At 46.4% G+C, this 26,747-nt stretch overlaps 1 protein-coding gene across 1 annotated transcript in view; it reads right to left on the reverse strand.

Moving 5' to 3' along the window:
• The window catches only part of Marchf4 (membrane associated ring-CH-type finger 4), a 124,587-nt gene that overhangs the window by 9,943 nt on the left and 87,897 nt on the right, over positions 1–26,747 (reverse strand). Inside the window, exons 2-3 of the mRNA XM_075951701.1 lie at positions 14,154–14,309; positions 8,849–9,041 (exon numbers count right to left, since the gene is read on the reverse strand). Coding sequence (XP_075807816.1) covers positions 8,849–9,041; positions 14,154–14,309 — 349 coding nt within the window. The remainder of the gene's footprint in view (positions 1–8,848; positions 9,042–14,153; positions 14,310–26,747) is intronic.

The raw sequence follows: 26,747 nt of genomic DNA on the forward strand, positions 1-26,747 counted from the left end.
TGATGCGGAAGGCTATGGTGATGGTGAAAGTCATGGTGATGAAGTCAGTATTTCTTGAGTGCTTACAATGTTCTGTCACTCTAAAAGGGCTTTGCAAAATGAAAGATTCGTCACAGAAACTTACCTATGAGGGGAGCCATCTTAGCTCTGTTTTGGAGAAGAGGAAACTGAGCTCAGGGATGCTAACCATCTTGTTCAATGACCCACAGTTTGTCTATGAAGTAGGGACGTCACCCTAGAGTATCCAAACCAGAGCAGTGCCCCGTGACTGACGCTCCTTCCTGCTCCGTGCTCCAAGTCATGTGCACACCTCTCAAAAGACTACGGAGAAGGTAACTAGTTTGTTTTTAATTCCATGTGCTTATATACAATTTCTACTAGCATGACTGATAAGATCTCTTGCACAACATGTGTTTTAATGTGTGATGTGTTGCTTGAACAGCAGCCAACGTGAAATTGTGTTCTACATCAAACACTCTGTGAGGGTCACCTCTATTCTTGGCTTTCCCATCAGGAGGATTGGCACTGTAATTGCAGCCGTAACATAGAGTTGCATGGGGTAAAGAAGATTAAAAAAAAAAACCAAACAAACCCTACGGTATATGAAGCACTTTTCACAGTACTTAGAACGCAATGCATAATGAATGCTAGTGATTGTCTTATCATCGTTAGTCAATAAATATCACATGATTTCATCTTACATAGATAATAAATAAGTAAATATAACCAGCTATTTTTGGTGTGGCTGGGGACGCCAGATTGGCAAAGCCACCTCATGCTCTCCGGAGAGATGTCTTCATGCATCCCAGGCACAGCCAGGCTGTGCTTCACATATGTTATTATAAATTTAAAAAGTTGTTTGTGTAGGCAGACATACCAAAACTCTGTGTTATTGTTCAAATCCAAAATGTCCCCCGCAGGCCCTCAGTCCCCTGCTTGGGGTGCTATTTTGAAGGCTGTGGAGCCATTAGGAGGTGGGGCTTGGCTGGCATAAGTAGGTCATGGGGGAGGGAGGCTTTGAAGGCTGCATGTGCCCCCGTTTCCAGCCCGCTTTCCCTGCTCCCTGTCTCCCATCTTATGAACAAGCCTCCACTGCACTCTCCCACTACAGTGGCTAGTCACCCCACCTCAGTGTCTCCCCTGCCAGGATGGACTGTAGCCCCTGACACCCTAAGCTGAAACAAGCGTCTCTGGTTTAGATTGTTTCTGTCAGACACTTTGGTTACAGCTATGCAAAAGTAACTGACGTATTCTGTATCCATGGAGAATTTGGGTTCTTCAAATCCTTGAGGCTTTAACAGACGATAGTTAGGAACTAGGGTGTTTTTCTTTCATCCGACTATCACAGCTCAGAATGTTTTGAAGTTACTCAGCAGAGTGGGCTTGTAGTGATAGAGATGGCCAGTATCCATGGTTGTCCCTCCGTATATAGCTGCCACTGGGCAGGACTTGCCTTTCCTGTCCCGTTCTGAATTAGGAAAGGCCACATCCCCGGTGTGAATGTGTACAGATTCTGGCCAATGTTTAGGAAACAGGCATTGAAGGAAAAGTGTTAGAGGAAGACCTGCTTAATTCTAGACAGACGCAAAAGGCTTAAAAGCCTAAAGTCCATGGGGCTGCAGAGTGAGAGGGGCTCGGATTCCTGGATTACGGTGTGGAGCAGTCTCTTGCTCTTCTGGAACCTTGCTGGGTTAAACCACTGATGGTTGCACGACGTTGGTTACTCACGTTACCTAACAAATACACCTTCAGAGAAAAGCAGTTTGTGGCTCGATGGCATGTGTCATGGCATCCCCAACAGGTATTAACTGGTTTGAGCATCTATGCTATTGATTATCACCAGCCCACTAATGGACCGACACAGCATTCCTGAGTCATCATCCTCACTCCAATGCATCCAGCAACCTAGCTATGGAGAGAGATGCTTGTGCCCACGAGGCTCCAGGTGGTAAGATAGGAGTCAACCTTAATCCAGACACTGGACAAACTCCCTGCTAATAACAAGACCACCCACTCTCTCATCCCTTTATGAAGCTGATGCTTCTCACGCCCAGCTCGGCATTCCTGGGATGCCCTACCGCCACAGTGAAACACCCTTGTGAAACTCTACCATCATTTCACTCGGTAAGTAACTTCTCAATCCTGGGCGGGGTATGAGGAAACCATTTGTAGAAAGGAAATATGCCTAAGGCCAAAGAGGTTGTTAGGTGACATCTGACTTTCCGAGATTCTATTGGACCAGGCTGCCACAGCTTGCTGTCCGGTGTTCAGGGAAATAACAGGCTGGATAGGTAGAGTCATTTCTACCCAGAACGACTTCATCAGAATTAAAATTAAGATTTAAATGTATTTACTTATTTGTGTGTGTGTGTGTGTGTGTGTGTGTGTGTGTGTGTGTGTGTGTGTGTAAGCATGTGTGTGGAGGTCAGAGGACAAATTGTCAGAATCAGTTTTCTCCTTCTACCTTCTAGATCCCAGGGTTCCTTTACCCACTGAGTGTTCTCACTGGCCCTAATATTAGATTCAAAACTACAAATGTTTCACAGTCTTTTTGCCCTTCTCCTATTCCCGGTGTTTTCTGGACAGGGGCTAGATATCCACACATCACAAGATGGAACCTCAAGGGACTGCACAGAGAAGAAACTATGACAACAGTTGTTTCTGTACCTAATGGCTGCTCTAATATTCTGTTGTTAAAGGTTTGGAAGTGATCTCGAAACATTCTTCTTCTTTCCCCAACCCTACTCCACTCAGAAGTGACAAACACACACGACAAGATGACAGCCTCATTTTTGCAGTATTGACTTCAGAGTTGACTTTTTGAGGGTCAGTCTCTTAGGTCTGTGGAATGATTAAAAATTATGTTTGTTGCCAAAGCTTTTAAATTAATTTTCTCTTATTAAGCCCTAGTCACATGACCCACCGGAGCAGAGAATGCCATTTGTTTGCTGGAAGGTTCTGTCAACTTCAGCTACGGGAAACAGCGTCATTACAGATGACTGAAGAGAAGGCAGGTGGACTCAGGCCACCACGTATAGTCGGATCTTGGTGGAAGGCAGTGAGTGTGGAATTGTGAACCTTCAAAAAAAGATGCTGCTCAAAATAAGAGCAGACTGTACAAGAAAGGCAGGTTCAGGCTCCGTCTCTGTCTCCACTGTGACTGAACCAGTGACAGCTGGCGAACCTTGGCTGACTGCTCACTTTAAGGGGATTGCACTCTGGTCATGTGTCTCCTATCCTGGGCACTCATTGTTCTGAGGACCTGCCGTCTACATGTGCTGTCTTGGTCCTCTCAACAAGTCTCCAGTGACGCTGTTCTTCCCCAAGGAAGAACAGGGAGCGGGGGCAGGGGTGGGGGTAAGCTCACTTGAGGACACAAAGTTAGTAAGAAACTGAGATGGCTCTGGCCCCAGACCATCCCATCTTGCCACTCCTGCCAGTTCAGATGCCACCGTTCTGACCTCAGAGACTTAGTTCCCCCTGTTCTCCCCGCTCTGTCTCCATCAGTTCCTTAAATGGTTAACGCCACCTGTCCTATGTCCCTAAGCTACCTCTTCTCTGAGCATCCCTTCGACACTAACTCAGCAAATCCCACAATTCCAGCTCTTCCTGTCGATCTCCACATCTGCTTCAGATCTGACCCAACTGTGAGCAGAACCCTGCGCATGGACTAAAGCTCCTTCCCTTCCCTTCCCTTCCCTTCCCTTCCCTTCCCTTCCCTTCCCTTCCCTTCCCTTCCCTTCCCTTCCCTTATTATCCCCCTTCTTCCACTTAGCCACCAACTCTTACAGGACTGGCCCAATGCCCTCAACATCTTCCTCTATGTCATAGAAAGAACCACCTGTGTGCTCTGAAAGGCCTTTTTGCCCCTACCCTCCCCAAGATCCCAGGCCCTGTGATCCACCTTCCCTGGCCCTGCCTTCTCATCTCTGCAGTCTATAATAACTTGTTTCTCTTGGCTACAAACCCTTGGTTTAGGGACAGCTTTTGGCCTTCTGTCTGCACTTTAGGCTTAAGGTGGTCTTTTTGTTCTGACATCTTTGACAAACTTATGTTCCAGCTACTGCCTGCCTGATCCCATCCATTCCGCAGACTGTGTGAATCCCCTGGTTGCCTCTATACTTCTTTCCCGCCATTCCTGTGTGGCGTCTCTGTTTCCTGCTCTGATTAGCACAAGCATTTGTCAGCCAGTCCCTCCTACTTCCGATCTGCCCAGCTCTGATCTATGCTTCCCATAGGTGCTAGATTTATAGGTTTAAAAACATATGTCTAACCAGACTTTCCTATGTAAAATTTTGGCATTGCTTCTGTGTCCTCAGCGAAACAGTGCCAGAGTTCTTAGCATATGACTTGATGTCAGCCAGCTTCCCCAAACCCATTGCTCCTCAGCAACCTCCTGCTCTGTGTCTCTGCCACTAAGCCACACAAACACACTTAGCTTTCTAGCACACCTTGCTCACTCTGTGTTTCCACGCAGATGAGTCCCTTTGCCTAGAATATTCTTCTCTCTCTTTTGGACAAACTTTGGTTTAGCTTTTGTAACCAACTTAATGGTAGAGTTCTTTCAACAAGTCTCTTAGGGTCTTCAAGAGGGTTCATTGTTCTCTGCTCTGTCCTATCTTCCTCTCGGCTCCGATAGACACCCTCCCAAAGTTATTCTGTGCTTGGAGACTGAACTCTTGGACAGATAGCTCTCATTCATCTCTCTTTTACGTGTCTTGAGTTTAGGGGAAAGCAAGGCAGTCAGTAGATGCTATTGAAGAAACAGTTACAGTCATTCCAAGCCCTTTGACCCAGTTTTCCCTTCCTGGGAACCGTGTCTGTATCCAGACCCCAGCACAGCTCTGATTTCTGAGTGTCAGTGGTCACTTTCCTCCATGAGATTGAGATCCTCCAGAACAGGAGCCTCTTGTGTCTCAATGTCTCAATGTGTCTATGCAATGTGCTTTCTCTCTCTCCTCTCAATAATGTTTGTGTATAATGAATAGATTTCCCATGTCCATGTTAAGAGCTAGAATTAGATTTACCTAACCTAAAATACCCCTCTCCAGAGAGTAGCACAGGCAGGTAGACTGTCCAAATATCATCCTAATTTCTAAAGTCCCTTTCTCCATTGACATTAAAACAGCACCGACTTTTAAAAAGGTATAACGATGACCAACCACCTGAATCCCAAACAAAAGACTGGAGTAGATGTGGCCCAGTGAACATCCGATTGTTGTGATGGTTATGGCTGGGTTAATTTCTGCCTCCCTTGAAGTCCGCTGTGTTACAACATTGTTAGGTTATGGGTCATCCTTAAATGGTTAAGTATAATTTCATATGGAGCAGCCAGAGGGGCTGGAGAGACAGCTCACTGCTTAAGAGCACGCTCTGCTCCTCCAAAGGCCCTGAGTTCAATTCCCAGCACCCACACAGTAGCTCACAACTGTCTGATGCTGTCTTCTGATGCGTAGACGTAAATGCAGGCAAAATATTCATATATGTAAAATAGACAAATAAATAATATTTTTAGAAAAAAATAGGCCATGGAAAGTGCCCTGGAATTAGAGTCAGAGGTCTGTGGTTCCATCCTTGACCCTGTTGCAGGCTGAGCTGTGTGACCCAGAGCACAGCTAAGCCTGGGTTAGTACAGCACGGGTTAGTGAAGCCCCAGAGTTGAAATATGGATCACAGTGCTCAGCTCTCAGATCCTCGGAGAGCTGTTGCGCCCTCATCACTTCTTTCAAGGGGCTTGGTGGTTTTCTGTGTTCTTGTAACTTATAGTTGACGTTCATGGTAGTTAGTATGCGTTGCTCTAGGGCAGTGGTTCTCAACCTCCCAAATGCTGTGACCCTTTACTACAGTTCCTCATGTTGTGGTGACCCCCCCCAACCATAAAAATCTTTTCATTGCTACTCCATAACTGTAATTTTGTCACTGTTATGAATTGTAATGTACCTATTTTTTGGTAATAGAGGCTTGCCAAAGGGATCACAATCCCCATGTTGAGAACTTAAGCTAGGAGCTTAAGACTCTAAACCAAGAGGTTCCTGGTCTTTGGGGACAGTTTGTATCATGAAATGTATTACCCACTGGAAATGCTCACATCCAACGTCATTGACCTCAGCCCTGGAGATATGCTGTACGCCATGGGGAAACTGGAGACCCTGGCAGCCACTTCAGGCAAACTCCTTTGATGAGCTAAAGACCATTCTTGTACAGAATCATTACTCTGGGTTTTCTTGGTGATTACCAATGCTCCCAAAAGCCAGCTGGGTGGATATAGCTGCGAACGAGACAGACTTGGTTTCACAACCACTAAGCAGACAGTGTTTGCTTTTGGCTTCGTGGGATCTTGCCACAGAGTCCCCCCTCCATCCTGAACTGTCAACAGCCCCTTCATGCTCCTCCAATAGAGAATTAAGTATATTTTTAAAAGATCCATACACAAAGAGCCACCCATTTAGTGCTCACACACATCTTTACTATCATGCCTATTTAGCAGTGTTAGGGAACACATTGTTGCTGGTGTCTGAAAAACGTAGGAAATCCAGAAACTGGTAGCGGCAGATGGGTTGACTATTCCCTTAGCCCCTTAGAGCCAGCCCTGTCCTGGACTTATTTTCTTTTCTCCTGATCATATACATTTTTTTAAATCCAGGTTCTGCATGGCTTAATACAGTAGCTTGGACCTGTTGGATATGGATTCTTTTACGCAACATTCCTTTCCCAACCAATATTTCCAGGTCGTCTGAAAACTGTGCTCAGGTCGACCCTGCAATGGCATTGTGGATCTCGTTTTACTTTCGAGCCAAGGAATGAGCCTGGACTTAGAGGCATGTGGAAGGGGGCTGTGCCAAGAGAAGTGAGCTGAGCTGCCGTCTTGCACTCCGTAGACAGATGCCAACTTTGCTTTCTAGTGAAGCTGAGCGACTAGTTGAGACCAAAACGAAAAGCATCTCTGCTGAATATTGCAGCTTCCACTTGATCCTCCCTTCAGAAAGCCTCTATGTCACACCCAGCCAGTGTTAGCTGTATTACTGGGGACAGACTGCAGAAGAGGGGCAAGCAATACCGAATGTCACCTTTACAACCACCAGCATCACCGATGGTCATCATCACAGCCACCATATCACAACCACCACCAGGATCTGCTTACAGCCGCCCACTCCTGCCTGCCAGCCCCTGCTCCCTTGTCTAGGTCACATGGCACTCTCTGTTTTATGTCGCTTTTTAGCATTGTCTATGGTCAGCCTGGGAAAGCATTGAAACATAGGTCCTACTTTCCTGCTGAGTTAGTCCGCGATGAACCTTTCAAGATTTCACAATCTGGAAAATAGGGAAAATAATCTTTGTCCCCAGGATTGATATATTGAATTAGTTAGCCAGAGAGACACGATCCATTGACTTAGATAAACATACAAGGTCCGGTATTACTGTGATCAGCCGTGGCTTCTGAGATCAGTAGGATAGTCTCCAGGTCTTTTCAATTTCTAATATTAAATGATCCCAAAGAAATTCATATCGCCATCATCTCAGCTCAATTATAACGAGATGTTATCCTGTTGAACAGAGCGGTGTAGCAGATTTGATGTAACACCACTGATGGAGAAGAACATTGCACTACATTCATGCCCCCAGTGCTGTGACCTGGGGATACAACAAGAGTTCCAGATGAGGATGTATAGTCACTGTTTAACCATGCGCCATTTAGAGCAAACAGAGCCATTTCTACCTCCTCGTTTGCATGGAGCAAACCTTTGCAGTCAATACTCAACAATCCCCCATTGAAACAAAAAGAACCCAACCCTCCACCAGCTATGGTGGAAAACAGGAGAAAAGAGTTGACTTCAGGATTGGGTAGGGAAGAGGCGGGAACTAAAGAAGTGGGTCCTAACTTCTTTGTCCTAAAACCCTGAAGCTGTTTAAACCCCATCTTACCTGGAATGACTACAAATGCTGTTCGGAAGCCTCACGCCTGCCTCACCGTGAAGAACTCACTGTGAAGCAGAGGTGAGGCTTTAGAACAGCATTCTCTTTCCTACTCCCACACGGGGCTCCTGGAGCTGTGTGGAACCCCAGTCCTACACATACTACTAGATTAGAGAGAGTTGGGGTATAGAACAGGCTTACAGAAGAAGAGAAGGCCAGAGGCGAAGAGGCGACTTTGTAGAAAGGCTTGTTTTACAGGTGTGAGGACCTAGTTCTGATCCCAAGTCCGTGTGAAAAGCCAGGTGTGGAGGACATACTGGAGCCTACTGGCCAGTTCATCTGGCCTCCATGGCAAAGTTCCAGGACAATGAGAGACCCTGTCTCAAACTAAAGGTGGAAGGCACCTGAAGACAACACCCAAAGTTGTCTTCTGACTGCCTTCCCATAAACCTATGTCCTGTGCACATGTACACTTACATGTGTATGTATGTATAAACCTTCGTTCACGCATTCACATGTGATCCACCCACATGTATATACATACATAAAATAAAAATAGAAAGGCAGTTCTCATCATGGCTGCTTCTGGGCTTCTTGCTGTATAGATATGCCAAGTCATGGCTTGTAGGCTGTGCAATGAGAAGCCTTCCACACCCCTGCAGATGAATTCAACAAATGACCTTCTTTACCTCGGAGGCAAGCTTCATCCTTGTCTCTAACTGGGCAAGATAGATTTGTTTGGAAATGATTTCAATTTATCTTTGTCCTGCCCCCCTCCTTTCCCACCCACCTCTTATACCTAAGCTATAGTCTTACCCGAGGTCACGGGTCTCAACCCCTGTTCTATCTCCAAGTAGACGGGGATGCTGGGGATCTTTCCATTTCCTTACCATGTGGCTCATTACTTCTCATGGAGACAACACCTCAGACCCACCTATGCACACCACGTCCATGAAGCCATACATCCCGTAGCAGATCTGGAAGAGGAGGTCTTGGCGTTGCCATTTTGCTGAGGGACTGAAGGTCGACCAGATGAGCCAAGAGATACTGGCGATGAGGAAGAGAGAACCCAAGATGGCAGCTGCAATCTGCACCTTCTCGATGACTGTCAAGGATATGGCCTGCCACTGGGGAAGAGAGAGTGACAGATTAGTTGCTTGAGCGCCTGGACCCCATTCCCACACTCTTCCTTCTGCTCCAGCAGATCGCTGGTACAGAGCTTAAACCAGGCTTCTCCACCTGTAGCACAACGGACAGCTTTGCAGTTTCATATTCTATATTCTGATGCAGAGGGAACCCATGCCATCTAAAATGATCAGACATCATTGTAAGGAGGGGCTCTGGGCAGGCATGACTGAGGAGGAGACCCTTCTACTTGACTTTCATAGACACAGAAATTCGAAGGTGAGAAGGAAAACAAAGAACTAGCGTGGGTGTTGTTTCAAGGCACGAGAATATTCCTTTCAGAGCAACACAGTTGATTTTTCTCACTAATAGGTGCCAAGAGGGCACAGGTCTTTCTTTGACTGTTTCATTTTTTTTTCACACCACTACCTTGCTTGCCATTTAATATGCACGTTAGAGATCAACTATTGGACAGAGAAGGAGAGGACATGGGGTGTGGGCGTAAGAAAACCAGCTCACAATAGACTAACTGTATTTTAACTTCTTCTTTGTCAAAGAGAAAACAGTGTACTTATAGCAGTATTGAGTTGGAGGCTGGAGTGTGGGTGAGTTTTGGCTATGAAATTTTATGATTATATGCTTCGTCTATGGAGCAATGTCCTAAATTAGCCTTGAGCAGGGTTTTGGTTTAGGCTTATTTCACTTAACAAGCAAGTATTGACGATCTCTATATGCTTGGCCACCATACTAGGTGTTGGAGCTAAAGCACTAGACAACACTGGACAAGACATAGCCTTGGGGCACACAACTCTATGAGTTTCCAAATGCGGTCCACCATGGGTCTGCATAATGTCCTTCAGGGAACGTTCTCGGAACCACTGTGACCTAAAGACAAATGAGAGGCACATGGCCTTCCATCTGCCACCAGGGACCCCTCCTTCTGCTATTGTTGGCTCAGACAGGGTAGGCCCGTGGCCTCCTGATGGAGACTCCTGAACAGTGGAGCTTCCTCCAGGACCCCAGATTAGGCATAAACCACACCCAAACACCTATTTTCATAGAGAGATCCTTTATTAAGTGGGGAAGACGTTAAAGTGGCTGCTTTTGGACTCAGGCAGAAAATGGCAGCAAATGGCCTTACAGGTGTAATTTTTTAAAAGAAGAAGGAGAGGTCTGTGTTAGAATGGGCTAGGATGTGGTGGTCAAGAGGTAGGGGATGAGGGAGAAAGGGGGCAAGGGAGAGGGAGCAGGGCCCTTTGTCCCTCTGGGTCATAGACTGCCTCTGGATAGAAAGGAGACAGATATGGCGCATAAGCAAATGGCCGTTTAATTGGTGTTAGGGTGAGGTGTTTAATTATAATTGGGCATGTTAATTAAGTGAACCAAAGGGGGATTTTGATTGCTGGACCTTGGTGGTCAGGAGGAAGGGGCCAAATAAGGGAATGGATCTCGGTGGCTGGCTTAAGGAATGCAATCTAAAGGCAGAGAGAATGGGGAGAAGGGCAAGGCTGGCCAGAGCTACAGGTTCGAGTGGGCTAGTGTGCCTTCACCTCCAAGGAACAAACAGTAAGTATTGGAAACCAGTTCCCTTTTAGTCTAGATGTAGGACACGGGCCTTAACATTTAATTGCACAGATAGCATCCCATTACAGAGAATCAGCCCTTTCATTTTCCAGCGCTTCCCCAGCCTAGGGTTACACATAACAAAGGCATTTTCCAGAAGACGGTCCTATCACATAGACTCCCCTCATGTACAATACATGCTTTTTCCAGGGCCGACTCCACACTGTCTAGAAGAGAGTTTCTAGTGATTTTGTTCGTTTGTTTCTACCATTCGAGCATCAGTAGCCCCACCTTCTAGAGGCATAGATATGTCCTCTTTATCCCTGTAATCTCCCTTCCTGCCCCAAGCCCCCTAATGGGGCCTCTGACCAAAGAGAGTGTGACGAAGAAGAGTGGGGATGAGATGCTGTATACCAGAATTTCTTCTTGTCCTGTGTGAGGTCCCATTAATAACTGTAACAGGAGGTACCTCAAGGAGAGCGCTGAGGAGCAGAGAGCTCTGAGACCTGACAGGAGGGCTCAGAGGGGGGAAGAACATCAGTGGTACCAAGTCCTGCTGCTGACAAATACCCGGATCACAAGAATCTCAGTCTCAGTGAGGTTCTAATCTCCACATCCTAAGACCTTCCCCCTGTGGACTCTAGTTCTGCTGCGGGAGTGAAGAGACAAGGGTGGAGGGCAAAGAGGAATCTTGGTCCTTAAACTGGGAAGGAACAGCAAGTAAGGGGACAGAGAGCCCAATTCTGGTTGAGCTGTGCCCCCAAACTTGTTGGGTGTAGATAAGAAGTTAATTACAATGACTTTCAATTTCCCCTTCTTTAAAGATGGAGGTAATTGTTCTGTCCTGTGTCCTGAGGCATTGTGAGTGTTCAGAGCGAAGCTAGGGCACGAAGGGCATTCTTTACTGTTTCAGTAAAGACACAGATAAACTTGTCTAGGCAGGTGCACATGCGCCTGGACTCAGGAATTCTTGTTGCAGAAAGCAACCTGCTCCTTTGCTTCATAGCTGCACAGCCTCCAGCACGTTTATAAATCCTTCTGTGCTCCCATGGTCTAAACCCGTGCATTGAGTAATAACAGCACTCACTTCACTGAGTTGTCTCCAACTTAACAAGCAGGCATTAAATGTGTGTTAATATATCATAGTCTTCCATCATTCAAGAGGAATGCATTTCAAGGCCCCCAGTAGAAGCCTCAGATAGTAGCGGACCCTATATTCTAGTTTTGTGTTGGCTCATGCCGGCTGATCTAATAGCCAAGATGTCTCCTAAGTGACCAATTGGTAAACAACTTATACAGCCTGAACGGATGAACAAAGGGATGACCCATGTCCTGGGTAGGATGGAGCAGGAAGCCATGACATGTTCTACTCAGAACAATACACAATTAAAAGTTACTCTTTCTAGAGTTTTCCTTTTAATATTTTTTTTTTGGTGTCAATTGACCATGGTTAACTAAAACTAGAGGAAGACAGAATTAATGAATTGCCATTCAAAGGTGGGATGCAGTCGACGGGGCCTGGAGACCCACTAGGCTATGCCTCCTTTCTTAGTAGATATTCTAGACACAAACCTTTCTTTGAGAGTGTCGCTAACATAACACCCTATATTGAAGACTTGAGCTATTTCTTACATCTTTGCCTGGGACACCAACCAGGAGGCGAGAGAGCCAAGCTATCTTCCATATGATGGCAGGACCCTATCCATTGCTTTGTTGCCATCTAATCAGATCTGGCAGCTGCGACTTCTACTGCAGATAGGCCAGCTGGGCTTTTTACACAGAAGGTGACCACTGTGGCAGAGCAGGCAACTGTGCCACACTTAGCTAGATCAGAGAAGGCCAGGATACATACTCGGAACAATTGAGGATACACCCATACAGTGCAGCCTCAAGTCCAAACTGCTTCTAGACAGAAAAATGAACTGGCATCAACTGCGCACAAACCATCGCATTTCCAGGATCAACAGAACCAGAGGGGTCCCCAGTGCCCAGAAACTCATAACTGAAGGCAGCTCAGTAACTTGGAAATAGATTAACAGACCAATATTGCCAGGGCTGCCATTTGCTTACCTGAAGCAGACTTAAAATAATCTTTTCTTTACGCCAAGTAAAAAGCTATACCTGAATGATTTTTTCATTATATGAGTCAAAGGTGGAACCGAGATGGGGGTGTTTTGGGGTGAGTTCATAGATTTTAGATATGACCTTTCCTGAGGCCTGAGTCAGCTGGAAAGAAAGGGGCGGGTTAATGCGCTCAGGCCTCCACTGCCCCCTGAGGACCTCGAATCAGCTGTTGCTTGGCACTGCTATTTTAAGCTGCCTCAGGATCTGAGAGGAGCGGTTGAAGATGGAACCAGCAGTCGGGAGGGGCTCCCCATCAAGAGGTGCCTGGAAACCTGATACTTCCCTCCCCCGAATTCCAGAGAGTTCCTCCACGGAGAATGCCACAGGGTACCCCACAAGTTTTGAGATGCTCACCCTACTACAATCACCCACTCCCAGCTCTCCTGGATTTGCAAGGTTGACGCACCGCCCCACCCACAGAGGAGGGAAAATGTCAGGCATCTGTGGTCTCCATCCTCACCGGCTTGCTGGCTAATTGATTACATGGCTACTTGACCGATGACGTATATGTGGAGGTATTTTCAGGAGCAGAACACTGTGTGGGTGTGTGCGCATGCGCGTGTGCACTATCTTCACTGGTAAACTGCTTGCTATGACTGATTGGCACAGGACTTAGCAGCAATTGGGGTGAAGATGGCTATGTCAGCAGGGGGAGAGGAGAGGGTGGGCAGAGGGAGCCCTGAATTCTGCCAATCTGACAGGTCCCTACTCTAGCTCTGAGCCTGTTTTCCCTTAGCTCTCACGGTGGCCTTTAAAAAAAAAAACAAAACAAAACTCTGTCGTCATGGTTTCTTCCTTATTTTCTTTGCTTCTCCCTTCTGTCCCACTCTGTCCCTTGTCATAGAAAGTGTGGTCTGTGGGCCAGCAAGAGTATGCCCCATAGCTTGCTAGCAATGCAGCTTCTCAGACCCTGCTCTAAACCATGGATTGAAATCCACTTTTTAAGACTCCAGGTAAATCAAAAGCACATTAAAGTCTGAAAAATTCCACTGAGCCATCTCTTCTACACAGCTTCCTTTCAAGCTCTTGGCTTTAGCTCAAGCCTCCCCTTTCCCACCATGTATCCCCAATCGCCTGTTCTGTTTGTCTTTGCTTTTCTCTTTTCTTCCCTTCTTCCCTCTCTTCCTTCTTGTCTCTTGGTCCCTCCCTTTCACCTCCCCCCGTTCCGTTTTTCTTCCTTTCCTCTTCTCATTAACTTGTTATCTTACTCTGTCTTTTCCACCCATCTCCCCTGACTCCTTTCCTCATATATTTCTCTCTTTGCTCAACCCTTCCCCTTGTCTAGACGTAAAGGAAATGAATCTCTTTCATACTCTCATGACTGTGTGGCTTCTAGTCACCAAGCTGCCCTGGAATCTGAGGTTCAGTAATTCCCCAGCATAAAGCAGGTAATGAGGGAACCCCAGGCTGGGGAGCCCTGGGTGTACCTGTAGAGGATTCTTTGTGCTTATGGCGATGACATGGTACTTATAGTAACACAGCTCACAGCTCCAGCAGCCCCTTTCGCTGATCCACTTGATGAGACACGGCTGGTGAGTACATTTGACTGAACCATCACAGCGGCAAGGGCTTAGCAGCTCTCCCTGTGTGAGAAAAAGAGGGGATACGGTGAGCCCGGAGCCTTAGTCCAGCGGATGATAGAGAGGTGGATGGACGCTGAAACCCTGATCTGAGCCACTCCATCCAAGTCACAAGCTCTGTCTAGAGAGCTGATACAATGACGGAAATCTGCTGGTGGAGGCAGGAGAGATTTGGAGAACACAGACTGAAACCAGGACAGCCTCCACCATCTCCAGTTTGCCACAGAAGAGGGAACATGATAGAATTTGTATTATTGGTAGTGCTGGCATTTGAACCCAGGACCCCATACAGACTACCCTCAGTCCTACAGGGGATCTTTCCCTAAAACTTCTCAGTAGCCTGGTTGTAATAGTTTAAAATTATGTCACACGGGTCACCTTGACCGAGTACAGAGAAATGCCTGTAGGCCGTAGAACTCTGAATGGGAGCCTTTGCCTTCTCCTGCAAAGGCACTGGTCCCCTCAGTGATGCTTCCCGGGCTGGGTCCCCGAGAGGAAGAGAAATGTAGGTCAGGCCTGAATCCTGGGGATCTTAGAGATTGGCCAATGGCCTTGCTGAAAACCTGGGTTGCTCCAGCCAACTCTGGGGCAAAGGGCAAAAGACCAGCTTAGAAGCAAGGGAAGGTGGGAAACAAATCTGGCCAAGCTAGGTGGTGTCAGGATGAGAAGCCCCTGGTAACCGAACTGCAGAGTGTAACCAATGCTCTAGTGCTCCCCGTGACACATCAGATAGCCATGATTGAAACCTGTGTCTCTTGATGCCTGATACGGTGGCCCCAAAGTGCCTCTGTGAAGCTCACCAGCTATATCCTCCGCTTCCTCTCCTTTTCTCTCTCTCTCTCTCTCTCTCTCTCTCTCTCTCTCTCTCTCTCTCTCTCTCTCCTTTTCTGGTTTTTGAGACAAGATTTCTCTGTGTAGCCCTGACTATCCTGGAACTTGCTCTGTAGACCAGGCTGGTCTCGAACTTGCAGAGATCCACCTGCCTCTGACTCCCATTTGCTGAGAATAAAGGCATGTGCCACCATTGCCTGGCTTCCATTCCCCCCCCCTTTTTTTTTGCTCGCTCTCTCTTTTTAACCTCTATCTCCTTCCTTCCCAGCTCCGCACCCACTCTTTGCTCACAAAATCCCCATTGACTCAGCTCTTCCACTCCCCTTCCCAGGGACCTTAATATCTGGGCTCTGCATTCCCTCTGATCTTATAAAGGGCCTTTGCTCTTGAGTCTTCCTCTTCCTTTGGTCTCCAAGCTTCCAGTCCAGGTCACTCATTTTGGATTCAGCTCCTCTGTCTCACTCCTATCAAAGGACCTGTGCCCAGTCCAATTCCTGCACCCTGTGATACTATATTGGGATGAGGCCTCTTGAGCCATTTCCTTGCTTATTCAAATGTTTCGTCACTTAGAAAACTATGCCTTGTTCTCAACCATGAATAAGCAAGCCCAGGATCTTCTGAGCTCTAAGTGTATCCATCTGCATCTTTAGTCATGTTCTTCACTGTAGACTACAGAACCAGCCATCTCCTTCTTATGATTTCCGGAATCTTTCTTCCCTTTTATTTCTACTCCTATACACAAAAACAGCTTGTGTGAAGTCCTCTTGTACTCAGTGTACTGGTTAGTTTTATTTTTATGATGGCTCAAACGCCACTTCCTGCATGGAGTCATCCATGACTTCTCCAGGTAGAGAGGACTTTATGTTGTGGGAACTCCTGCAGTCAATAGCCTTTAAGATAGCAGCCCACTTTGGGTGTGGTCGCATGTACTATAAGTGCAGACAAGAAGCATGCACGGCACTTTTTTTTGGGGGGGTGGATTTGGTTCCAGTTCCTAGTGCATGCAGAGGACTGTAGATCACTGCCCTTCCTGTGAGTTTATCCTCAAATTAATAAACTTTTGCTATACTCCATTCTGGGCTATTGTGGAACTCTTTGATACTACTAAAATTTGGCACCCAACATGGGGCACACATTTGCAACCATCCCACACCAACTTTATGCCGAATAAATTTAGCATGTCATTCTTAGAGAACTCAACACATGACCACAAGAATCTAGTAATGTACCCCTCTGCCCTCCGAAGGACCCTGGAGAGGAAGGTGTGTGGCTAACACCTTTGTACACCCTTTCCCTGGTGCTAAGCCCTACAGTAGAAAACACTTGGCAATCTTTTGTGTTTGAATGACTAAATGAAAAAATATAAACCAAATGTTGTATTAGGCACCTGCATTGCCCGCTCTATGAGAATAGGAACAATGTTCATCTTTTCTGGTTTGTCTTTGGAGACAGGGTTTCTTTCTTTATGTAGTTAGTCCTGACTGTTCTGAAACTAGCTCTGTAGACCAGGCTGGCCTAGAACTCACAGAGATCTGCCTGCTTCTGTCTCCCAAGTGCTAGGATTAAAGGTATGCGCCACCACCACCAGGCCAACCATGTTCATCTTATTAACCCAGTAATTTTTGCAGCACCCGGAACTCCATGCACCTGTGTGCATGACTTTACTGGGTAGTAGAGATACTCAGGTATTCAGCATCCCCAAAACTTAATTCTCCACACTGCTCCTCAGGTACCAACAGCTTCTCTTGGCTATGACCTTTCCCAGCCTTACTTCATGCCATTTCTCCATTAGTCTCCAGGTCACTGCACTGTGACTTCCTCTCAGGGCAGGATTTTGAACAGCGGTACATCCCCAGCATTCAATATTGCTAGACAATAATCTGACTTCTGCAGCTGATCATGGGCTTATCTATTTGATGAACAGGAGGTATTACTCCTCCAGAACACAGCCAATCTTGGATTCGGTGATGCCTGGCAGCGGTCACTCAGTACACCCAGCAAACTCTAACTCCCTGAGTTGCTGAGCATCCCTGCGATGGTTATGAGAAGGAAATGGGAGCGGTAAATGTGGAGAGGTGCTGGGGGAGGGGCAAAGCCCTCATTATTCATGGCAGCGTTTCCTAGGCTCATTAATTCTAACGGGATGAGCTAGGTTTGATTAATCGGGTTGTTAAGCAGCCATGTCAAGTTGCCGATCAGGTAAAAGACATTACTTCCGGTGGCTGGCAGTGAAACTAAGTGACAGCAGCCTGCACCCCTTGTTTCCCAGGCATCAGCGAGGAGAAAAGGCGTGAAAAACTACCGGCTGGAAACAGCTGATAATGCGATCTGGGCTCCCATCGTGGCTCTGTATGGGAACATTAGATCTCACTAGACCCTTTGAACAGTCACATACCTAGCTTTAGAGCGAACCCATTCTGGTCCCAGTGCCTGGCTCAGGGGCCAAGAGGCCGGAGCTGAGTTGCTTCCCCTGAAACAACTTGTTAATCCCCCATATGCACCGTAGGACAACCCAAAAGGCAGACAGGACCCACTTCTAGCACTACAAATACTAGTAAACGGGGTACCAAAGCTCATTTAGAAATATGTATCTGATGAATATAGCAATGATAGATTTTAAAGAAAAAAAATCCACGAAACTTTTAAATTTAGCATTTGTGCAAGTGCTATGCTGAGCTGATTGTGACAAAGGCCACAGTCAATTGGTTAGAGTAAAATGCCAACTTACCTAGATCCTTCTAGTTATACACGTGTCTTCAAGAACAATTGAATAGAAATAACTGGCAGCAAAAATGGGATCATGTTAAATTAATGAAGATGTTCTCTACTGTAAACTCCATTAGAGCTAAAATGGAGGGGGTGGGGGATGGGGACCAGAGCAACAGCTCAGTTTACTTGGTAAAGTGCTTGATGCACAAAGATGAGGACCTGAAGTTTGCTCCTACATTCATATAAAAGGTTGAGCACAGTGGTGCATGCTTGAATCCCAGAGCTAGGGAGGCAGGGACAGGAGGGTTCTTGAGGCTCACTGGTCAGGTAGCCTAGCTTAAAAATGGCAAGCTGCATGTCTCACTGAGAGACTGTCTCAAAAGTGAGGTGGAATGCTTGGTGGTGGTGGCGCATGCCTTCAATCCCAGCACTTGGGAGGCAGAGGCAGGGGGAGTTCTGTGAGTTTGAGGTCAGCCTGGTCTACAGAGTGAGTTCCAGGACAGCCAGGGCTACACGGAGAAACCCTGTCTTGAGAAGAAGGAGCAGGAGGGGGAAGGGAGAATGAAAAAGGAGGAAGAGAAGGAGGAGGAAGAGGAGGAGAAGAAAGAGGAGGAGGAGCAGAAAGAGGAGGAGGAGGAAGAGGTGGAGAAAGAGGAGGAGGAGAAGGAAGAGGAGAAGAAAAAGGAGGAAGAGGAAGAAGAAAGAAGAAGAGGAGGAAGAGGAAGAGGAAGAGGAAGAAGAAGAAGAAGAAGAAGAAGAAGAAGAAGAAGAAGAAGAAGAAGAAGAAGAAGAAGAAGAAGAAGAAGAAGAAGAAGAAGAAGAAGAAGAAGAGTCTTAGTCCATGTCACAGAGGCATGGGGAAAGGAGAAACCAGGTCTGAGCTTCACCACAGTGGGCCCGTCGTGCTGGGAGTCTTTTTCTGTCACTTCCCCGGAGCAGGGAGGGATATTTCTGGCCCACATTAGGCCCCTCAGCCATATCTTCCATGATGGCCACTTGTAGCCCTGTCTCCTCCCCCTGCTTCATTACAGACCGTTTGGTACCGCATCATTTTCATATCCCTTTAGATTTCAGCTGATACCTAATTTCACTGATACCCAAGCAACTAGGCAAACTGAAGCTGCCCAGAACGGAGTGGACTAAACTATACAGGCTTCATAATGTGGGGAAGAACAAGGCTCTCTATCCCAGCTCCTGAAGCTCCTCCTGTTAGTATTCAGGCATCTGTACTGGCCTGCCCTTGGGGTCCTGACAGGTTAGGTCCTCAGCTTCAGCCACTATGAGCACCTCCTGTGTACATTCATTAGTTCCTGTTTCAAAGGACCCAACCCACCTCTCTCTCTCTCTCTCTCTCTCTCTCTCTCTCTCTCTCTCTCTCTCTCTCTCTCTCTCTCCCCCTCCCTCCCTCCCTCCCTCCCTCCCTTCCTCCTTTCCTCCCTCCCTCTGCTCCCCTCCCCTTCTCTCTTCTCTCTGTTCTGCTGCTCCTGTCCCCAGCGGCAGTTCTCCCCCTCCCCTTCTTTATGTACCCCGCCAATAAAAACCCCTCCACATGAACTCTGTCACAGGGCATCTTTCTCCCGTGTGCCACTTTTTTTTTTCTAATTACAAAACCACCCTTCAAGTGGGGAAGATTATAATAAACTTATCTTCAGAGTTCAGCAAACTGCAGTGGTCAAAGGGGTTCACTAAATGCAAAGGGACCAGCTACTCCTTAGTCATCTCAGGGCTTAGGGACACGGAAGAAACTGGCCCTCTAAGGGGTGGAGTGTGTGGCAGTGGTTAAGGAAATGCATTTTAGAAATCAAGCACTTTGATTTTGGATGTCTCTTCACCCATTACTAGGTAAGCAGATGTAGGAAAGCCCTTGCCCTTTGTGATATCTTTACCCTCCAAGTACAGATAACGCTTGCCTCCTTAAAGGACCAAGGGAGAAGAAGCAAGCAAAGGACTTGACAGTCCCCAGCATACGTAAGCGGTCTTGCTACACTCCAGTTCTAACTCCCATTTCTTTAAGACTTCCATTCAGTTTTATTTTTTCTATTACCATTCCATTTTCCTACTGTCATGCTAAGATCTGTCAAATAGGTAAGAAAGGAGCAGAAGCCTTAAGAAAAGGCTCAGCTGGGTCACAGAGAGAAGCTAAGACAAAGGACATTCTAGGAGAGTCTGCCCTGCTGGTACAGGGATCGGAAGGCAGTATTCTAGACTCCCAGTCCAGAAATGTTCTTGTGTTACTACAGGGCAGCGGGAATATTTGGGGGACCTTTAGTTTAGAGATGCTAGACCAGAGAAGAACACAGGTCTCTTGGGTTGGCGTTGTGCTACAGGCGGGGCTCAGCACAAGGCATTTCCCAGCTGTGGCCGTCACTAATCAGGTAGGAGGGGCTGGAAAAGGATGAAGATTCTTCTACCAACAGGGCAGGTGGCAGCCATGGCTGTTTCTCTAATCACAGATTTTCTTATTTATTTTTGAGCCTGTTTCTTTCTTTTTTTTTTTTTTTTTTTTTTTTTTTGCCTCTTTCAGCCTGAAGGTCTAGCTTCAAGAGTCCTCAGGTTACCTGGTTGCTATGGCAATACCAGGAACATTGAACAGGAAGAAATACATACAGCATCTTGTGGCCAAGGCAGTCCCGTGCTGGGCTGGAGTTTGCTGTTCTGGGATACCAAAACAAGGAAACGATAACATATCAGCCTTAGGGCACAGCTTCTAGTTCTTTTCCTTTTTTTGTGGCTCATGATGATTAAGAGTCCGGCTCTCATCCTAGACAGTCTTGGCTTTATCTAGGCTCTGGCAATCTGTGCGACCTTGATCAACTTGCTGAGCACTCTAGGCTGTGTTTGGTCATTCCCTGTCCATTCAGTATTTATGTACTGTGTTCCATCTTCTAGATGGGAGGCATGAAGTTCTCTGGTAGAGAAAGACAATGAATCAGATAAACAAGTCCATTGTGTCTACCTAAGATATGCTGTCATGTGTTGTGGAGAAAATGGCATGGAAAGGGAAAAGGGACTATGGAGGAGGACGAGGCCGACTAAAGTTCTAAATGGGATGGTGTGGTGGCTAATCTTTGTTGTCAAGTCGACTGCGTTTAGAATCACCATGGAAACATACCTCTGGGGTGTGTTTATGAAGCCATTTCCAGAAATGCTTAACTTGAGGGAAGACCCATCCTGAGAGTAGGTGGCAGCACCCCACGGGCTGGGAGCCAGAGTGACTGAGAAAGGATCTGAGTACAAGCATCTCTCCCTCTCTGCTTACTGCCTTTGATGCAGTGTGACCAGATGCTTCAAGTTCTCACTGCCCTGACGTTCCTGCCACGATGGACCATATTCCCTGAGACTCTGTGGTGGCTCATCTTGGCTGTCCACTCGAGTGGATGGAGAACCAAGTAAAATTCTTGTATTTTGTCAGAGCAACCAGGAAAGTAACTATATATCAAAACCAATGTCTATGGAAGCCCACTGAAGAAGGGTGTTTGAACTAAGATGTGAGGCAGGCAGAGACCTAAGCCGTGCAGATATTTGGGACCAAGCAATCTGGGCACAGGTTCTGAGGCAGAAAAGTGGCTGACATATTTCAGGAAAACCAAAGACACTGGCGTGCTAAGATTGAGTAAGCGAGAGGAAGGAAAATAGGAGAGACTGAGGCTGGAGAGATGGCTCAGCAGTTAAGAGCACTGGCTGTTCTTCCAGAGGACCCGGGTTCAATTCCCAGCACCCACATGGCAGCTCAAGACTGTCTGTAACTCTAGTTCCAGGGGATCCAAAGCCCTCACACAGACATACATGCAGGCCAAACATCAATGCACATAAAAATAAAGAAATCTAAAAAAAAGAAAGAAAATAGAAGACGTCAAAATAGGGACCAGTGGTGGGGAAACAGATAAGGCAAGGGTTATGGCCTGTCTTAAGGGCCTGACATTTATGCATGAGATGGGTAGTCTTGGGTGTTCTGAGTGAAAGGTTGTGGAGACTTTCTTAGTCTCTGAGCCCCTCTTGCCTCCTTCAAATGACATGGTACTGTGTATGGCAGGGCTGTGCTGGCTTCTCTATTGGAGACAGACTAGAGGGGGAAAGGCAGAATCTGGAGCTAGAAGGCCATTACAATAATCCATAAATAAAGGATGAATATGTTTCAGACCAAACAGTATCAAGACAAAACCTAAGAAATATGAAGACTCGGATGTATTTTTTGAAGAAATAAATGTTGAGGTTGGTGGGAGGATTTGATGTGGTATGTGAGCAAGACAGGAAAGGAGACGATGATGCTAATTTTGACTTGGGCGTTGGGAAGAATGGGAGAGTTGCTTTTATTTGAATTGAGACTGAAAAGCAAGCGGGGTTTGGAGTAAAGATTGGGTGCTCGCTTTTGAAAGGATCAACCATGAGAGGTCCATCAGCTATGGAGTGGGAACTTCCCAGCAAGCACTGTGGTGTACATTAGCCTGGCATCTGGGCCTGAGACGAGATAGGGGCATGAGACTCATTAGCCGTGTGTGTGGGGTGGTGGTGGCGTTAAATCCACTGCTTAGATGAGATAACCAAAGTGGTCAGCGTATGCCAGAAAAGGAGGGGCACCGGGTTTTAGAAGTCATAAGATGTTGGGAACCAGCAGAAGAGGCTGAGAAGAGAAGGCTAGCCAGGTAAGAAAATGCTGTATTTCGCAAGCTGAGGAAGAATACGAAGTATACTAAAAAAAGGAGGAGTCAATTTTGCTGATGGACTAAGTCAGATGAGAAACCAAGATTTATCCATGAGTCTGGCAAATTTTAGTTTGGACTTTTTACCCATTTTCTAGGTGAAATATGAAAGGGAGCTATTGGGTGCTGAGCATGAAGGTGTAGGAAAAATTATCAAAGTGTTGAGATAAAACACCTGGAGAGCTTCAGGGAGATTTTCTTTTATCAAAACAAATTGCCTCATGTATGAAACCAGGGGAGCGAGGTAGCAAGTTGGCATTCACTCAACTTAAATGGAGGTTAGTATGTAGGGGTTACAATGGGGGTTAGCAAAACTTGCTTACAAAGCCATTTTCCTGCCTCCTTCAAATATTAATTTCCTTCCTTTATGTCTTCTTCTTTCTTGGGTTGCTCTCTCTCCTCGCTGTCTGCAGAGCATGTCTGTAGATGTGATTCCACCTGCCACCTCAATACAGTGAGGTTAGTAGTAATTGCTCCCACTTCATGAATGAAGATACCATTCAGAGAGTCTGTTAGGTGCTCCTGAAAATGGGACTGTCTCAGTTACCCAAATCACCTCTTCCCACGCTGGTATGGTCGCCTTCGTCTTTTCTTCTACCCACAGTGCCTGTCTGGAAGACCCTTAGCTTTTCTGACCTGATATGAGAGATGATCTTGCTGGATCCCCTTACCCATCAGCACAAAGACATGCACCTTACTCCTTCCCTTCATCCCCAGCTCTGAAGTCAGTTCTGGGCCGTGTTCATTGGATAGGAATTGATGTGGGGGGGGCAGGGCACAGGTCAAAATAGGATCTCACTTCTTCACACTGCCCTCATGCTTCTAACCTTATTAGTAGGAAGGGAAATATTTGTTAAGAATGAGTTAAGAGACAAAGATTTTCATAAGCAGAATAGTCCACTAAAGCTTGCTCTGAGAGTCTATATTAAAGGAAAGTCTGGTGGTCTTGTAGCTGTTCAGCTATGAAAACCCACAGGATAGAAACTTCAAAGTAAGAATTTCCCTCCAGGCTAGATCTCTGTATTGTGATAGGGAGTAGTAGGTACAGGAGTAAGAATTAGGCCATAGGGTGTGTGTGTGTGTGTGTGTGTGTGTGTGTGTGTGTGTGTGTGTGTGTGTGTTGAGGACATGGAAATGCCAAAGAAGTTAGAAACTTCCCTAGGTAGTGTTTCTGATGATAGGGAAAGTCAGGCACCGTTTTCTGTCAATCCTTGAAGCCCTCACATCCTGAGACCAGCAAACAGTGAGGACTATCAATAACACACACACACACACACACACATACACACACACACACACACACACACACACGTGCACACACACAGACTAAAGGCATAACAAACAACATCATGGGTCCAAAATATAGACCAGTTGTTTGTATCTCCGCCTTTTAGGTTTGTGAAGAAAGGCTGAGACAGGAAGAGACAAAGCCCAAATAGGTTAAAGCGTGGGATAACAGAGCTAGGGTAAACTTGAAAATCCCAGTGTCTTCTTCCGTCAGGACAGTAGGCAATCATTTCCTCACTCCCCAGACTGTGGGAGTCAATGTATTCTGGTATCAGGATCAAGACAAAAACGACGTATCAGGGTGGCATCCTTGCCAGCAGACTATGGAGGATGAAGCGAGGGGAGAGTGATGACCTCCAAAGATACCCCAGTGTTGTAGGAGACCATGTTTGTTCCTGGCTGCTCAGCCCCGAAATAACCACACAGAAACTGTATTCATTAAATCACTGCTTGGCTCATTAGCTCTAGCTTCTTATTGTCTAGCTCTTACATCTTCATTTTACCCATTTCTGTTCATCTGTGTATTGCCACGTGGCTGTGGCTTACTGGGTAAAGTTCTATTTGGCATCCTGTGCCTGTCTCTGGCGGGGGCTACGTGGCTTCTCCTGCCTCTGCCTTCTTTCTCCCAGCATTCAGTTTAGTTTTCCCCACCTACCTCTGTTCTGCCCTGCCATAGGCTCAAAGCAGTTTCTTTATTCATTAACCAATAAAAGCAACACATACACAGAAGGATTTCCCACGTCACCCCAAGACCTGAAAATCCATTATTGTTCACAGACGAGGCATTCTGAATTCTGTGCATACTGTATTAGACAGTGTTGAGTAGCTCTGTTTTCTGAAGAGTCTTTTTAGCTCCCCACCCATCATACTCCTTTTCCAGACAGACCGTGCTTTTCTCAATGTATCTAAGGCCAAATCGTGGCTTCAAGGGACCAACAGCAGGCCAATAATAGCAGAGAGGAATTATGAATTGTTGCAAGATAATTAGATCTAACAAAGAGAGAACTCTGTTACTAAGACGAGGGGAGATTTAAAGCCTAATAAGCCGTAGTTATCTATACAAAATCCAATTAACCTACAAAATTATTTCTATTTCTAGTCTCATACCAGCCACTTACTCTCAGAAACACACAGACACGGATACACAAAGCCTCACACATAGAATCTACTTCCATCTTCATGAAAAATGTCCTAATCTATCTGCTCATCATCTTAAAAACAAAGCAAAAGGAAGGCTACATGGGACAAGGAAGGTGGGCAGATGATCCCAAGCCCTGCAAACTGCAACCTTCATTGTCCTGGTAACTATTTCACTCCTGCCTTGCCTCTCTCCCTATCATTTAACTGGTAAAAGACAAATGTACCTATTCCCTCTAATGGCTTCTAAATTTACTCAACTGCTTCTGGAGAGAGGAACTTAACCTCACAATAATTGAATTTAAAGAACACCCAATTCTGTGAAGTCAAACATGATCTGCATAGTAAACAAACCACAGGATTGGAGGGCTGGTGGGAAGGAGAAGGTCATTCTCTTTTTTTTTTTTTGTTTGTTTGTTTGTTTGTTTGTTTTGTTTTTCGAGACAGGGTTTCTCTGTAGCTTTGGTGCCTGTCCTGGAACTAGCTCTTGTAGACCAGGCTGGCCTCGAACTCCCAGAGATCCGCCTGCCTCCCGAGTGCTGGGATTAAAGGCGTGCGCCACCGCCGCCCAGCGAAGGTCATTCTTAATGTGCTCATTCATAATTGTATCCGGATTTCTAACAGCCTAAATGTGTACCCTAATGTCTGGTTGTCTTTCTGTCTAACTCATCATTACCATCACTGTTGTTACCAAAGAGCCAAAATTAAAGGCTGATTTGGCCTCATACCTTTGCCTGGCTCAATAGACGAACGTAATTTAGCTAAGCCTTGAGTAGCTAGAACTGGGTTCTTTGCATACGGTGGGCTGGGCCCAGGTCCAAGGTTCCAGGCCACTACACTTCTCAGGAAGTTTCAGCGATGCCAGGGCACTGTGTTCCCTTTTTGTTCCAGAAACCAAGCCAAATCATCTGACAGGTTAGGGGAAAAGTACAGAATTGACCCTTCGAATCCGTCTTCCGTGATCCTTACACACTAGTGGAGGGGCGTGCAGCCTAGATTGTGCAAAACCCTTATGATGCTCCTTGGAGCCCTGTGGTGAAATTCTCCTAAAATGGCTTTTCGTTCTCTGCGGTTAATGGATCATGTGGGGGCGTTTAGGGGATCCGGTGGAGGTTGCAGAGTCACGTATTGCGCAGGTGCAAACAAGCTGGAGTCTCGCGTTGCTTTCTGATGTTTCCGACCAGGGCCGCAGGTACTTAGGGTCACCCCTGACTCTAAGCACAAAAGACCTTTCCCAGGTTCAATCCCAGCTTTCCTACTCTCGGGCTGGTGACTCTGTGTTTAAGAGATCTCTCCCTCAACCCAATGTCTCCTGAGAGTTAAAGCTGCATCGAAATCCCCTGAGAAGCTTGTTTAGTATCCCCGTGCTGGCTGCAACCCAAAGACTCCAACTTCATGGAGACCCACTTAAAGCAAAATTGGCTAAGACTCTCTTTGTAAAGCATTGGACCAGCTACTCATTAACAACCCTTCTGCCTCCCACATTACTTTGAGACTTCTATGTACACAAAGATAAAAATAAGCACCAAGAAGTAAAACTTACTGGGGACTCATTGTGTGCCAATCCCTGCTTTGAATTCTGCGTTCAAGTATCAATTCTCTCATTTGCTGGGTGAGAGACACTGGGCAAACTATTCCTCCCCTAGCCCCATCTTGTCATCCGTGTCTACACTGTCCCACCCGTGTGTTCTGTTGCTGTCGTCTCTCCTGCCTTTGAACATGTGCTGGTGGCCCAAGCGTTGGCCTAATCACCTGATGTAAATGAGGTGTCATGGCA

The sequence above is a fragment of the Microtus pennsylvanicus genome, chromosome 17 (genome assembly GCF_037038515.1).
Source record: "Microtus pennsylvanicus isolate mMicPen1 chromosome 17, mMicPen1.hap1, whole genome shotgun sequence".
NCBI lineage: Eukaryota > Metazoa > Chordata > Mammalia > Rodentia > Cricetidae > Microtus > Microtus pennsylvanicus.